Source organism: Ochotona princeps, chromosome 9 (assembly GCF_030435755.1).
Source record: "Ochotona princeps isolate mOchPri1 chromosome 9, mOchPri1.hap1, whole genome shotgun sequence".
Taxonomy (NCBI): domain Eukaryota; kingdom Metazoa; phylum Chordata; class Mammalia; order Lagomorpha; family Ochotonidae; genus Ochotona; species Ochotona princeps.
This window is the reverse complement of record NC_080840.1, coordinates 75,490,779-75,503,034: the sequence shown is the minus strand read 5'-3', so window position 1 is coordinate 75,503,034 and position 12,256 is coordinate 75,490,779. Positions and strand designations below refer to the sequence as shown.

Genomic DNA, 12,256 nt, shown 5'->3' with positions numbered 1-12,256 from the left:
TGGAGCAGCCAGGACATGAACTGGTGCCCATGTGGGATTTCAATGCGTGCAAAGCAAGGATTTAGCCACTAAGCTATCATGCTGGGCCCAACATAGGTATTTTTTCTTTTGAAATTTTTCCGATGAGTCTTTTGCCTATGTGTAAACTGATTTTTTTTTTTGGTGTGGTTGAATTGTCTTAGTTGCCTATTTTTCTGTATTTTAATCCTTCATCAGATACATAATTTGTAAATAGTGTCTTGTTTACTCTCAGTTGTCTCTTCAATGTGTTGTTTCCTTTGCTCTGCAAATATATTTTTAGTTGATGAAATCCCATTTATTTATTTTTGGTTATTTGCCTGTGTGTTGCCTGTGCTAACCCTTTGGACTATTTCTCCTATATTCACCGCTAATAATTTCATAATTTTAGATCCTACGTACAGATCACTGGTACAATTTGACTGTTTTTTATATAAGGTGAAAGGTATATGCATGTTTGTTCTAACTTCTCCATGTGGAAATCTAGTTTTCCCAGCGCTAATTATTGAAGAAGCAACTTTTCTCCAAGTAGTGTTTTTTATCGCCTTGGTCAAAGATAAACTACTTGTAGATATGTGGATTCATTTTTGAAGATTCTACTCCATTCCATTAGTCAATGTGCCTATTGTTTAAAATGATATATTTACTAATTTCGAAAGTCAGAGTTATAGAGACAGAAGAGACAGAAATTTGTTATTTGTCTGCTGCTTCACTCCTCACATGGCCTCAGTATCCAGCAATGGGAAAGACCAGAGCCAGGAGCTTCATCTTGGTCTCCCCATGGGTGGCAGGCAACCAAATAACTTGGACCATCCTTCAGTGTGTTTCCCAGGCCACTAACAGAGAGCTGGATTTGAAGTGGAGCACTATTGTGAGTGGCCTCCAAGTGGGATATGGGTGTTGCTGGTGTGGCATTATCCACTTTGCCACAATACCAGGCCCAATGTGTCTGTTTTTCTGTCTGTACCAATTATTTTTTTATGATACAGTTCTTAGGCTCACTGATTTCCTCTTCCACCTGCCCCATCTCCCCTAATCCCCACTGTTTTCTCCTATATTGTAACAATAGTATATTAATTCAATAACAGTCATAAGTCCATCATTCTGCTATTTAAGTGCATCATGACATTGTAAGTATAGACAATGGTGTAAAATCCAGCATCCTACTGTGAAGATATATAGAAAACAGTATAATGGAGACAAGTATACCATGAAGATACATTGCAGTATGTATCTCTACTTCTCAATAAAAGATGAACTGCCAATTAAACTGTTGACTATATCTCGACAATAGTATGAATTATTTTTAAAATAGGTGCTGGTTCAAATACTGTCTGCTTTACTTCCAATCTGATTCCCTGTTAACTCACCTGGAAGGGAAGGGAAGGTGCCCCGAGTACTCAGGTCCCTGCAACCAACAAGGAAGACCTGAAGTGCCATTCCAGACTCCTGGCTTCAGCCTGACCCAGGCACAGCCTGTAAATTAAATAGGGAATGAACCAGTGGATGGAAGATCTCTGTCTCTTCTTTTCATTTCCTAACACTGCTTTTTAAATTGATGAATTTATTTTTATTGAAAAGGAAGATTTTACAAAGCGAAAATTCTTCCATCTACTGGTTCACTCCCCAAATGGCCACAACGGCCAAAGCCAAGCCAATCCAATGCCAGGATCCAGAAGCTTCCTACTGGTCTCCCCCATGGGTGCAAGGTCATAAGACTTTGGCAATCCTCTACTGTTTCCCATGCCACAAGCACAGAGCTGGACAGGAAACGAAGCAGCCAGGACATGAACCAGTGCCCATATAGGCTGCTGGCATTTGCAAGAAGAGGATTAGCCAATTGAGCCATCTCTGATAAATCTTTTTTAATAAGGAGGTAGTGTTGAGAATCTTAAGGATCTTCACATGGCCTGGATCTTAGGTTATTAAGCTACACTTGTGACACGCCACCGGAACAACACAGGTGGCAGCTGTGAAACAACCTGGTTGAAGTCTTGGGAATCTTTCAAATCGATTGAGGAAGATGGCTGTGCTGTCTACTAAAAGCTGGGCTTTCATACTCATTCCACAGTCCACTTTTGTAAATTAGCATAAAAGTTGATGATTTGGGCATTAAAACTACTCAGTGAACAAGCAATTTAGAATGTGACAGAGTTCTTTTGAACTGTGTTTTGCGTGTTCCTAGTCATTGCATTCGTATTGATTAATTCTGTGTATCAAGTCTGCGTATTTCTTTATTATAGTCATATTTTATTGAACTGCAGCATCTTCCATGGTAGAGACACCTTTGGTCAATCAGTAAGATGTGCTGTTCATGCCTGCGTGTGTTTATGACAGTCACTCACCTTGAGCAGTCCTTAGGGTGCTTGTAAAAATCAGCTATACTATAGTCTTAAAGAGAGAGTGTGTCATTGACCTATAAGATTGCTCTTTCAAAAAAATACGTGGTTGTATAGACTTGAATTTGTAGTTAATGTTCAGAACAGACTCACTGCCTGCCTGAGACTTTCCGAAACAAAAGGAGCAGACATTACAATCTACAGATGCTCATCTACTGTGTGTTAGGTTGCTTGGGAAGGTTTTTATGTGTAGAAATGGTTTAAGCTAAATCATAAAATTTCAAGGGGCCAGCATTGTGGCATATAGGTTAAGCCACCACCTGCCAAACTGGAATGCTCTGTGGGCACCAAGTTGAGTTCTGGCTGCTCCACCTCTGAACCAGCTCCCTCCTAAGGTGCCTTGGAAAGCAGCAAAGGATGGCCCGTATCCACGTGGACTACCCAGAGGAAGCTCCTGGCTATAGATAGCTTGGCTCAGTCACAGCTGTTTTGGCCATTTGGAGAGTGAACCAGCACATGGAGACCATGGTGCAGGTCAATTTCCCTCCCCCTTAATGTCACTAATGAATAAGTGAACTGAGACTAAGACAATACATAGAAAGAAATCATGGCTATGAAAGTTTTTTTTAATTATGGAAGAGTTGGAAATACAGCATCCCTATTGTAAAACTCAACTTCATTAAAACATAAGGCTTCAGCTGTTAAATAAGTTTGGAATCATTTAAAAACCACAAAATACCTCCTCTTTTTAAAGTGACTTTAAAGTTCTCAACAAAATGACCTTTATTTGGCATCTGAAATTTCATAGTTATTTTTGAAAGCGTAGCTCAAACTTAGACCATAGCTTTTTTTTTTTTTTTTCTTTTTTTAACTTTAAATTGTGTCATGCCCCTTTCTTTCCTGGTCTCTTTTCTCCCTCTCTTCTATGAAAGCATTTCATTTTGAGCACAGTGTCTGAGAGGTTTGCTGGAAACTGTGATGCTTTTCAGCAGGTACTTCCAGCTGTGTGGAGCTCAGCATGAACTGTCTTAACGAATGCCGAAGCAGAGCAAATCCAGTTTTTCTTGACAACTTATTCTGTACTGTGCTGAAATCGATCCTTAGGGGGAAAGTTACCTGATTCCAAGCAGTGGCTAAGGAAGTGCCATTTCAGTGCCGACTGTCTTGTCTCCTGCAGTTGTTAACAGTAGGGTTGATTTTTCTATTAAAAGGAAGTGTACCTACGGTGGAACATATGTTCTCTTTTCTCTCCATGCAGTATTTATGATGTACTGTAAACCAACCATTATTCCTTTCTTAAGGGGAAAGGGAGGGATGGGAGAACTCAAACTCGAAATTTCCACAAGTTTTGCCAGATAATCCTTCTGTCCACTCCCTTCTCCAGGAGTACTTAGAGCAATACATTGTGGTTACATTTTATATTTTATTTGAGCTGTGCAGAGATCACCTTTAATGTTAAGAAAACAGCAGGAAATAATCATGACTGCTTCATTCTTCATGAAATCCTAAGTATATGATCAGATTACAGGGCGCCTTCAACTAAAAGGGAGTGATTAGAGTTATCCCATTCATATGATTTGTAGATTTTTTCTTAACTTCATACAGAGAAGGTAAAATTCAAGAGTATACTGGGATAGCTGTCAGGGTAATAGCACTGTGGGAAATTATTGTCACATATTCGATCTGTAGAATGCTTGTACTTTTCAATGCACATCTACAGTTTCTATGTAATCACGTGTTCCTGGATGGGTTGCAAGGTGGAAGGGACACTCTTTCGGCCATTTGTTTATTTAATATTTGTTAAGTATCTCTCAAGCGTCAGGTCCAGTTCTGGCAGTGGTACTAGAACAGTGATTTAAACAAGTAAAATCCTCTCTGGACAGGCAGATAAACTGTGAACAAATCTATGACCCAAGATATGAAGAAGGAGTGGGGTGACGAGATCGACATGGAGGAGTGGACTGTTCCAAGTGAGGGTTGGGGAAGGTCACTCCAGGGAGGTCATACATGAGCTGAGATATGATAGATCCAAGAAGGCTGACACCTTGAAGACCTGGGGCTGGAGGGTGTAGAGCAGATAGGAAAAGGGGCTCCTGGAGAAGTTAAACTCCTCGCCTAAATTGCCACCACGAGAGAACAGCATAGCTAAAGCAACATAACTCTTTTATGAACAGGACTATGTCATTTCAGACAATCTGGATGTCCACAACTTCCATGTTATTTCTTATCTTTTCAAAGGAATTATGTCTCAGCTTCCCTTGGAAGTCATGGCAGGAGATCTCTCTCTCTCTCTCTCTCTCTCTCTCTCTCTCTATCTATCTATCTATATTTATTTATTCAGGGAATGAAGCCCTTGGGGATTATATGCTTCAGGAGACATTAGCGTTACCCGAGGGCTGTCGTGAAAGACACCAATAACGCATCTCAGGAGTCCCCATGTTAATGATCATCAGTAGGATTTTCACTTGTTTTTAAAATTCACTTTCCTTTTAGTAAAACCAAACTAATATAATTGTGTAAATGCATCCTAGCTATTAGCTCATATCTGTAAGAACTTTCCAGGAAATGTGGAAGTGTGGCAGTATCTCTAGCAAAAGAAATCAGCCTGACAAGCCTGATAGTCTCACTGTTTGTTCTTTTTTTATATCCTTCCCTAGTCTCCCTGTTCGATGTCCTCTCTCGTCTACCTTGTTCTCTAGTCGCCTCAATGAAGCAAACTTGAAGCAAGAGCAAATTTAATACATCTGAGATAAGCTCTTTAAAACGATAAATGTAAACAAAGAATCAATGTTGGAAAAACTCAACATTGAAAAACTCAGAATTCTGTCACTTCCTTCTAAATAATAAGGCTATTTTGGTTCAGAATTGCCATGAGAAAACTGCCATTTGAAGATGAGGCTTATTTTTGTTACTTAATTTCTGTTTTTTTTTTTTCTCTACCATTTCTTTCTCCCACTAAAGGACCTCAAACTTGAGCCACTGGATGAAGAAATCATCGAAGGGAACACTAAATCTGTAAGTCCTTTTTCCAGATCAATAGAAATACATACTTTGAAATCATAACTGAATTTCATAAAAAATTACTATCTCAGTGAAACACTTCAAAGTAATAAGTTGACATTTGTCACTTTCTGTGGGTAAGTCGGGTTTTCTAAACTGAGATTTGTACAAGCCTGATATTTCACATGGAGGGCTTTTTTTTTTTTTAAATTTTGAAGGCATCTTACATGTGATAAGCACCAAATAAAAATGCTATGGTATATATTTGTAAATCAAAGAGCTATTGGATGATAGAATGAAAACTGGCAAAGTGAACAACCTTGAAATTGTATCATGAGCACATTTTATAAATCCTGGCAGGTTGAGAACTGTGTGTAATGGAGCTGAAGCCTGCCTGTATTCAATGGTCCATTTCCAGCATGTAGGAAACAGGAAGTAATGTCTAACAAATAAAGCTGTTTCGAGAGGAAAAAGAGGAACCTTTAGATTCTTAATGAGAAGCTGGACATCCAGAGTGATGACAGTTTGTGGAACTTGAAAGTAAATGGACAAAATGATCCTAACAGGAGAACGGGATGAGCCAAACTAAGTGAATGAGTAAATTAACTGATTGAAAAGCAACACACACCATGTTTCAATATCTTACTTTATCTTGAAACAAATGTTTATAGCACATTTGGATTTCAGATGTTAGGTTTTTGGATTTACATTTAATGGTGACTGGATTTTAAAATCTTGGGTAGTGGTAGAAAATTACACTTTTCTCAAAACCTTAAATAAATTACTTAAATGTGTTAGGCAATTGCTGAATATTTTATTTTATTAATATAGAGTGGATTTAATGTGCTTCATAGATACAATTCCAGGAAGATAAATGTATTTCCCTACTCTATTCTCCCTCTCCCAATCCCCTTCCTTCTCCTCCCTTCTTTTCTTTTCTTTAAATTTTGCAGATGTAATTTTGATCCACTCTATAATCACAGGCTTCATTTACCATTAATGTTCAAGAGTTAATTTATAGCTGGATGGGAGAAAGAAGTTCCAGTATTTTGTTGGACAGTATGATAACTAGATAATGATAACACTCCATGTTTTCTCAGTGGCCTTTACACTTGATCTTGAAATGCTCAAGGTTGCTTTCTTTATCTTTTTCCCTTTTATTTTCACATTCAAAAGACGTTGAATACATGATAGAAGGTGAGACCATAGCTGTGTGTGGTTCTAGCTGCCTAGTCAGTTCTGTCCCCAGCCCCATCTCATATGCAATCCAATAGATGCTGTAGCCCAGCCAACCCTGACTACCACACATTCAGCCCTCGCACACCAATGGAATTGCATCTCCTAATAACCCCTATTAAGTCTGCCTCCAGCCTTGGTCCTGTGCATACTGATATATGCAACAGACTGGTTATTTCTGCATCTTATTCAGCTCTCTCACACTTCAATGGGTTCTTTAGACTAGCTCAGGTCACCCAACCCAATTACCCAGCCTACACTCATGTTAGCAGATGCCACCTCCCACAGCCCTGATTCTCATGCTCATTGGTGGGAGCTGCAGCCTGTCAGAGGGGTGCCTACTAGTCCCAGTCCCAGCCTCGTATCCTGCACTTTCAAGTTGATTCCGTGTTCTAGCCTGAAAGGACTTGCCCCCAGTCCCAGAACCTGTCAGCTGATGCTGCAGCAAAGCTCAACTCACCTACACTTAACTCCAGCTCATGAATGCACCAGTGGATACAGTTGCTTAATCCAGAATTATTTGTAGGGATAAAATAATAATAGTTGTTTAGGAATAGGCATACTGTATTTGTTTGAGATGATTTTTTTTTAAATATTCACACCATTTCTCAGGATGGTACCCAACTATAGATTCCATGATTTATATGGTTCCCCAAACCAGTTTTAGAATGTATTGGCTGGAGAAGTAGTTTTCCTTTTCCATTAGTGGATGCATAAGAAATTTGAAAAATTAATTCCAAGTCGAAAAACAAAGAAAAGAATTGCAATACATTTAGTTATGTCAAAGGTTAATCTTTACTGAGCCTCGGCAGTGTGCTTTATACATACACCATAGGTTACTTAATTCTCACAATAGGCAAGTGAGGTGGTGCTATCATGAACCAGGTTTTACATATGCAAATAACGTAATAATAATGCGTACAAAGGTTTAGCCACTAGAGCGGAACACCGGTGTTGAGCAACAGCCATGTGCTCATTGTCACATTATTTCCAACTTGGGGTTTTACTGGATTTATAACCACTAAGAAAGAGTTGCTGTGTGCTAGCAAATCTGTGAGAACATAAATGATTATTCTGTAAAACTGTGTGCCATGAAAGCAGAGCAGACTCTCTGATCAGCTTGTCTAGGAACCCAGCAGAGGCTGTGAATCCCAGCAGTTGCCCTGTCTTGTTTTCTGGGCAATGAGCCATTATGGAATAATGAGTCTAGGGTGTGATTTTTTTTCCAGTCCATTTAGCTCTTCATCCCAGAGTAAGCGAGTAACATTTATCCAGTATGGAGTATCTTTATGTACCCAGTTTTACTGAATGCTACCCAGGAGTCTGTATTATAAGCATCATTGTTCTATTTTCATGTTTTGGAAAATGTAAAACAAGGGAAAAATACTGAAGGCCACCTATCTACTAAAAGTAAAGTCAATTTTTATTTTGTATACCTCTTTTTGAAGGAAAAAGAAGAAAGAGGGGACATGATGATGGAGATATATTTGAAAAAGTGAATAGAATATAACAATTATACAGTGCTTTAAAATTTTCCTGAGCCACCCCATTCCTCTTTTGAAATGAACAAATATAATTTATTAAAAGAATTTTAATAAAGTCTACAGCCAAAAGCAAAGTGATTTTTATTCATTTGTTTCATGTGATTGGGAACTATGTGTCAAGGCCAGGGATTGGAAATAAAATGCTGAAGATTAAAGGCTAGAAAACAGGCTAGGATGAAATACAAGCAACGAAACCAGGATCCACAGTAAATTATGAGATGATTATTGCTACTGGAAAGTAGAGATTTGCATAACTAGGGAGAGCAATCTAAATTTAGAAGGCAGGTATTGCTTCCAAATAATGTATTATTTAAGATACGAATAAGCATGAGTTTGAAGCTATATTTATTATATGTATGTATTTTTGCAACATTGAAATGTTGTAACACTGCACTAAGTTGCTACTTAGGAATAGAAAGATGTCCCAAAAGATTTCTAACAAGCATTTTATAAACACAACAACTATTATGAACTTACCGTTATCTTCTTGCTACAATGAAACAGAAAATATCAGGGATTAACCCAGCTCTAAAGTCCAAACACATGGCTTCATCACTCATTGAGAGCTTGGGGACAGTTTATTGTTGTCTAGCTGTCAAATGCTAAGCTGTAGAATGAATCATTGAAAGGGCAATAGTGTTTTTCTTTTTTTTTTTTTTAAGATTTTATTCATTTTATTACAGCCAGATATACAGAGAGGAGGAGAGACAGAGAGGAAGATCTTCCATCCGATGATTCACTCCCAAGTGAGCCGCAACCGGCCGATGCGCGCCGATCCGAAGCCGGGAACCAGGAACCTCTTCTGGGTCTCCCACGCAGGTGCAGGGTCCCAAAGCTTTGGGCCGTCCTCGACTGCTTTCCCAGGCCACAAGCAGGGAGCTGGATGGGAAGTGGAGCTGCCGGGATTAGAACCGGTGCCCATATGGGATCCTGGGGCTTTCAAGGCGAGGACTTTAGCCGCTAGGCCAGGGCGCCGGGCCCAATAGTGCTTTTCTTGAAGGAATCACTTCATCGGAGCCATGCCCTGGGTCTGGCGAAGTCTGTTGATCTCCCTGGATCTTTTTTGCCTAGTGTCACTTGCGTGCAGTGTATGACACTTCGCCTAAAGACAGTGGAATTAGATGAACCCTTTCCACATCTTTCCTACACGCAAAAGAATTTTTTTTTGAAAAGGCAGGATAATAGGCTTGCATATATTCTTATGACTCAAAAATCGTAAATTTTCTTCAGCACATTATTTTTTATATACACAAAAATGATTTATTCAATAGGCACAAATCTAATAAGTTGTTCTGTCTCTCTATATCATTAAACCTGTGAACCATGGTATTCAAAATATTTATTTTCACCCTACTTAAAAGAGAGAGAAAGGGAGAGAAAGTAGAGTTAGAGGGAGAGGGATCTACACTGATTCATACCCTAAATGCCTGTACCAGGCAGGCATAGGTGAACCGTAGCCAGCAGCCTGGAATCCAGTTTTCTCGTGTGGGTGGCAGACATGCGAGTACTTGTGCCATGATCTGATGCCTTCCTAGGACACGCATGATCAAGAGGCTGGCATCAGGTGAGAGCCAGGGCTGGAATCCAAGCCCTCTGCTGTGGATGAAGGCATCCCGACAGGCATCTGAAGCACTAACCTAATGTTCACACCTTAAAAAAAGTTTTTAAATGAAATACCTGTGCTGTGTATTATTAAATGTTTGGGAGCCTGTTAGCAACCAATGTGTCAGGAACTATCAAAGCATAAGCTTGCTCTGTGATACCTGTTAAGAGATCAAGGAAAGTGCAAATGAGAGGCTGTGCTACCTCTGAGGACATATGTGGAACATGTAAACATGCTGTATAGATCCCAGTGACATGAAAAGAAATTGCATTAGGTGTTCCTGGAAATCCAAGGCAAATGGAATATAGTCTGGTGCCATTACCTAATTACACTAGTGTCATTAACTAATAAGCTGACATTGTTCTTCATACATACATACAGGGCACTTTTCAGTCGCAGGAATTGCAAATATTGCAACAAAGATCTATTGTCATAAAATTCCCATTAATTAACTGATAAAGGCTGTTTTATGTTTGCTACAACAAAAAATAGAAATGTAGCACTAGAAAGAATATTGTTTTTTATTTCATTTCATTTTATGACACAATTTCATAGGCTCTGGGATTCCCCCAACCCCTCCCCATGCCCTCCCTCCATGGTGGGTTTCTGCACCTTGTTGCAGTATTACAGTTCAAATCCAGTCATGATTCCTTCATTGCAAGCATGTACCATGCATAGAGTCCAGCCTCTTATTGTTCAGATAAATTCAACAGTTTCTTGGGGAGACCATCTCTGGTCTAAAAGCAGAGCTGGCAGAATATCATCCTGACCAATTAAAAGCCACAACATAACATCAACAATTTACAACACTATGGAGTTAATTGACATGGTGTTGAGTGACCAATATGTTAGAGAATGCAAGTTCTTAACCACATCCTGTGACTACTTCATTGACATTTTAATCTTAGTTTATACACAACCGGCTGCTATCCACCTTAAAATGACTATAGGGTACTATTCAGCTGTCTTGTGTCGATTTTCACTTTTATATTCAGCAGTTTATTTTATATTCAGCATTATTTTTACTGAACTTGGTGAATTTTAGGATAGTCCAAACTGGCTTATAACGCTAACAGGGCATATGTCAACGGTTTAGGTACAGAACAGTTTTAGGAGGGGTGTGCAGAGAAATCTTCAACACCTTAGTGAGGAGTAACTAATCTTTGTGTCCTACTTTGTAAGGTATAAGTGAGTCCAAGCTGACTGTTTCCTGTCTGGTTCTAAGCTTAGAAAGACTATTTTAACATGAAAAAGTGTTCTTGGCTAATTATTCTGGCCTTAGAACCTAAGATTTCAGTAAGTTAAATATATATATATATATATAAACTAAACTTTATATATATAGATATACTAAACTTTCAGGCCGTGTAACATGACAGACACATAGGGTCCTTTTCCCTCCCCTAACCTCACATCCCACAACTTTCCTCGACTTGGTCGTATTGAGAATGTGAGTATTTTCTTTGGATGACAGAATTTTAAATAACCCATGAAAATCTTCACTTTTCAAATAATCATCCCACTCAGGAGGATTACCTGGGCCTCATAAACTAATTTGTTTAGGTAAATGTCTGAGAAAAGTAATGAAAAGATATGCCTTCTCTGGTTGCAAAATCTAGGAATCAAGCAATTTAACTTTTCCAAATTATACTCTTACCAATGCTTATAAGTGGATAGTAGATTCATTTATATGTGGATGTTCTTGTATAGCACTGTCATTGTTACCTATTGTTACCTAACACAGCATTCCAAATTGTAGTGACTAAAGTCGACAGCTACAGTTTTGTAGGTGGGCAATGTAGGCTGGTCCTTATGATCTTACATGGCCTGTTAGTCAACTGCATGTCGATTTGTTGATTTTGGATTTCTCTTATGTCTGGGGGTTCACTGATGCCCTCTGTAGTCTTTAATTCTCGATTTCACACATTGGCAAACTGCAGCCTACCAATCTGTTTTTGTGTAAACAGCTTCATTGCGACACAGCCATATTCATTTGCTTTCATATGGTTTGCAGCTACTCACATTATAGTAACAGATGTGGCGTAGTTACAATCCTGTGACAGACAAGGCATTAAATATTTTTTATCTTGGAAAATCACTGGCCTCTTGGGGCCTGACTTTAAACTGACATACCCTATTTTGCCATATTCTGTTGGCCAAAGCAAGTTAGAAGGCCAAGGGGATGGAAATAGGTTCTTTCTTGTTGTGGAGAATAAAAAGTCAGATTTCACCATGGGGGGAGGGTTTGGGGAGGCGTAGGGGGAATCCCAGTGCCTATAAAACTGTGTCACATAATGCAATGTGATTAATAAAAGAAAAGTCAGATTTCAAAGGACTTGGATTCAAGGAATAGTGAAGAGTTCTGGCCCATTTTTCCATCTGTTTCCCTGGATCATGTGAGAATTACGTTCAGACTAAAATTATTATTTCATATTATTAATTATGGACTAATTGCTCATCACAAATACCTGATCAGAAAAATCTCTGCAAATCTAAAAAAAGAGCATGCCTATTTT

At 38.9% G+C, this 12,256-nt stretch overlaps 1 protein-coding gene across 1 annotated transcript in view; it reads left to right on the top strand.

Annotated features, from left to right (window-relative positions):
• Positions 1-12,256, top strand: part of NECAB1 (N-terminal EF-hand calcium binding protein 1) — a 198,221-nt gene that overhangs the window by 161,033 nt on the left and 24,932 nt on the right. Inside the window, exon 9 of the mRNA XM_004597242.4 lies at positions 5,319-5,372. Within this exon, the coding sequence (XP_004597299.1) occupies positions 5,319-5,372 (54 nt within the window). The remainder of the gene's footprint in view (positions 1-5,318; positions 5,373-12,256) is intronic.